We start from the raw sequence: 4335 nt of genomic DNA, 5'->3' as shown, positions 1-4335 counted from the left end.
CCCCCCCCCAACAACTCGCTTTTATGTAGGTGCTCGGGCTTGATCTCAGGTCCTCATGTTTATATGCCAACATCAACCTTAGGACATCTAGATGAGGGAGTAGGACACTGACAAGGCCAGTACACAAAACAAGGTTTTGTTTTTATGCCTCCTGTGCTCATGAATTTCTGTGCTATTGAAAAGATGTGAGGTATTAAAATTTAGGGTTTTAAAGTTTATATTAACTTTTAACTTGCCTATCACTGAGTTCACATCTGCCAGCACTTTTTTCAAAGGGATACTTCGGTTAGCTGTAATACAGAACAGAAACAATTAAAGTGATGACATAGAACTTAGAAAAATTATAAGTTAGGATCTGATAGGAGACTATACATTTTACTAATCTATTTGTGTTTACCTTAAAGTCATATTTCCTGTTTTGGATATAGAATTCCTCATTAGAATCTTGGACTGTGGCCATTGTCTTGAACACAGGGTCTGGCTGTTATATATGTCATGTCTTCATGGCACTTATGTACCATGACTTCAGTCCTTGCATCTTTAGTTGCTTTCTAAGTATGCCTTCAAAAGGAGGTGTTCTCTCTCTCTCTCTTCCTCTCTCTCTCTGCCTCTCTCTCTCCCCCTCCTCCTCCTCCTCTCTCCTCTCCTCCCCTTTCCTCTCTCCCCTCTCCTCTCTCTGTTGCCGTTGTCTCTGTCTCTTTCTCCTGTCTCTCTCTGTCTCTCTCTCCTCTCCTCTCTCCCCTCTCATCTCTGTGTCTCTCTGTTGTTGTCATCTCTCTCTCCTCTCTTTCTGTCTCTCTGTCTCTGTCCCTCACATTTAATGTAGATGTTGATCTAAATGTTTCCTACCCTCCATTTATCCCTGATATGTTGTCCCCTATGTTACCTACTTCTGTATTCATCTCACTGTCATTCATGTCACTGATACTTTAGGAAGGAAATAGTAATGGTGTTACACTATTTCCCATTGTGAATCTTTCTCTCTGTGGATCTTTGCAGTTCATTCACTTTTAACCATTGCTCCCTCCCATTTTCTTTTTTTCCTAGAAGTCCTTGGCCTGTCAGTGTGGTCTCAGTACTCACTGGGACCCCATGATGACTTCAGATTCCAGAAAGACAAAAGACAGCTTTTGTCTTCTTGCTTTCAGGCCAAATTCTTCTCCATAAAAAAATACCTTAAATTCTTAGATCAATCTAATTGTAGATTGTGTGCGTGCGTGCGTGTTTGTGTGTGTGTTTTTCTGGATGGCTTGGAACTTACTAGGTAGCACAGGATGGCCTTGGACTAGTAATCCTCCTGCCTCTGCCTCAGAGTGCTTAAGCTACAGACAAGCAGGAATTCTTATACTTAATCCCAAGATTCTGTGCCCCCAGTCCCATAGGTCCCTTGTGCTTACTGTCAGAAGTCTGCTTCTTCATTACATTCTTCATTTCCTTGTTTTTGAGTTTCAGATCCAAGTTCATGAGGAGTGTCTTCAGCTTATTGGGATCAACCCTTCCGCCTTAAAAAGAAAAGAAAAGAAAAGAAAGAATAAAAAGGACAGGGGTGTGAGCAAACCCTGATCCAGACATAAAGACTTCTCTTGCTGGAGTAACCCTCACCAGGCCTGGCTACGGTTAACAGTTAATTAGCCAGTGTGTGGACGTCTTTGCCTTTACTTCCAGGATCTGGGAGGCAGAGGTAGGTGGGTCTCTATGAAGCTAGCCTGGCCTTCATAGCATTACGGGACTTCATAGTGAGGCTTTGTCTCAAGAAACAAAGGCAAATAAATATTGAATAATAATAATAAAAAAAAAGAATTAGAAAACTACTTTAAAGTGGTTTAGCAATGATGTTCCTTTAAAACTTCCATAACTCTTGGGCTACCAATTCCACTTTTCATAGAAAGAGGTCAGGCCAATGGAGAAAGGTAGATACACATTGTACTTTTATGTATAATAGATAAAACAGAAAATCAAATGACACCTCTAGAGGTTAAATATCTACTTAAGTGGGTGCTATTGAGTACATTTTTTTTATTCCACAGAAAAATATAGCTACATATAATTATTATAAAGGATGGTTATAGTAAGAAAACAGTTTTTAATTGGGTAGAGTTGTGGTGTCATGTAAAGTACAGAGGTTGAAATCATTGTCCTCGAAAACTAGTCATGTCCTAGAGGACATGAATGATGCTTGCGATCTGTCTGCCATCACACAGCAACCACATAACTAGTAGCGAGTCTCGAACACTTTATCCTTGGGTTGGACAAATGGGTATTCCATATGCCCGCCACAAGTCAGTCACTTCATCTCAACCGCAGGCATGGTAATTGCTCCCAGCACTGGAAGAGAGGGTCTGCTAGACAGAGTAAGACCAGGACCCTGGTGTCATGTGTGTAAACTGCCAATGGGATTTTAGAGCACTTCTGACTGTATGAAAATTTTGATGTTTTAATTATAAAGGGCTTGAAAATATCAAGTGGTTATGACTGGATAACTGAACTCTGAGTTGCAATACTTCCTAAATTGACCGTTTTATTAAACGGTTCCCAGCTGTGCATTGTGGTGGTTCTAAGCCAGCACAGTGGGCCAGTACAGTGATGGTCAAGCTTTCATAAAATCCATCCAAGACACACAGAAATAAAGCTGTGCATTCCAGGCAGCTTCCTTTGAACTTGATGCTGAGCTAATTCACACAGCAAATACATACAAGGACATGATTAATACACAGAAGAGGCACCAGAGGAACCATAAACTAGGAGAAAAGGACAAAGGCTGAGAATACCAGACCAATCCTATTTATCACTTTCTCATGACATCTATCACTCACCTTTGTAACTCCTCAGACTTGACAGGAGTCTATTCTGAAATACGTGCTTATTTTCTGTTAAAAAAAAAAAAAGTTACAGTTCAGGACAGAAAATGTCTCAGAGAAGACAGAAGCAGATGTTTCATTCTGTGGCTGACTTTTCAAAGTGGGTCTATCTCCATCTTCAAGTCATGATGAGGTTGAGGATAGTACAGAGTGAGCGTCTGGTTAGAGCTCAGCTTGGCTTCTAGCTGGCTTTGTGGCCTTAGGCAGATCTACCCCTCTGTTCCTTTACTGTAACCCTGGGATGAACACTGTCACAGTGTGCAGTGAGGTCGGCTGCTGAACACCATTAGGACTGAAATAACTGATCTATTAATACATCTACCTCCAGGACTTATGTAAGAGAGCCAAAACACACATTCATTGTTCTTATTTGGATTCTTTTCTATCTTCGAACATTATTTTTAGAAAGTATTTATTTTTACTTATTATGTCTATGAGTGTTTGCCTGCATATATGTCTGTGCACATCATGCTTGCTGGTATACTTGAAGGCCAAAAAGGGTATCAGATTCCCTGAAATGGGAGAGACAGATGGCTGGGAACCAGACCTGGCTCCACAAGAGCAATGAGTGTTCTCAACCACTGAGTCACCTCTCCAGCCCCTTAGTTTTTAAATATATTTTAATTGATTCTTTGAGAACTTAATACATGTATATATTGTATTTCAATCATATTCATCCCCCACATTTCCCCCATGTCTTCTTCCTAACTTTGTTCTCTTTTTTACTGTTTTTTTTTATTGATTTAAGTTTTATTGCATTATGATGAGAAAAGTTACATGATTTCAATTTATCTGAATTTGTTAACATTTAAAAACATATTTTAAGTAAATAGAATTAAATCACATTCTTGTTTCCCTTTTTATCTCATCTCCTCCCCAAGACTTCCCTTCAATATCTACAATACCTTTTTTGTCATATTCTTTAAAATTTATAAAATATTATAATAAAAATGAGTATTATAAAAGTTGTTGATATAAAACAACAATCACTTTAACAGTCTTATGTAGATGCTTGTCTATAGCAATACTGAAAATACATAAATTTTTCTCAATATAAATTTTAAATAACTCCAAACATATTAACTGTATATTTCAAAATAATATATCACTACTAGTATTTTTTTAAATGAACATAAATATATAAAGTCTTTTTGTTTGTTTGTTTGTTTGTTTTGTATTTAGTAGAGTTTAAAATCTTGACTTTTACTGTGGTATAAGCCCAAAATAAGAACAATTTTTAAACATTGGATTTCATTGTAATAAAGCTGTATTTCAATGATTTTACCTCATATCACCAAATGATTTTACCTCCATTATAGCTAAGCTGAGAGTTCACAGATCCGCTGCTCCAAGGAATGAATTGTAGGCACGATTTTTGGGTACAGACTTCCTGCTATGGTCAAAGCTAATTGACTTGAGTGAGTGACTTTATTCTCAACCCATAGAGAACAGGTTACATTCATTTAAGAAATGGTGT

At 38.0% G+C, this 4335-nt stretch overlaps 1 protein-coding gene across 2 annotated transcripts in view; it reads right to left on the bottom strand.

Annotated features, from left to right (window-relative positions):
- Positions 1-4335, bottom strand: part of Efcab3 (EF-hand calcium binding domain 3) — a 316604-nt gene that overhangs the window by 111391 nt on the left and 200878 nt on the right. For both annotated transcript variants that reach the window (XM_031352655.1, XM_031352656.1), the window contains exons 96-98: positions 2814-2867; positions 1398-1502; positions 237-290 (exon numbers count right to left, since the gene is read on the bottom strand). In XM_031352655.1, coding sequence (XP_031208515.1) covers positions 237-290; positions 1398-1502; positions 2814-2867 — 213 coding nt within the window. The remainder of the gene's footprint in view (positions 1-236; positions 291-1397; positions 1503-2813; positions 2868-4335) is intronic.

The sequence above is a fragment of the Mastomys coucha genome, unplaced genomic scaffold, assembly GCF_008632895.1.
Source record: "Mastomys coucha isolate ucsf_1 unplaced genomic scaffold, UCSF_Mcou_1 pScaffold5, whole genome shotgun sequence".
NCBI lineage: Eukaryota > Metazoa > Chordata > Mammalia > Rodentia > Muridae > Mastomys > Mastomys coucha.
The sequence above is the reverse complement of the archived record's forward strand: the minus strand, read 5'-3'. Positions and strand labels throughout refer to the sequence as shown.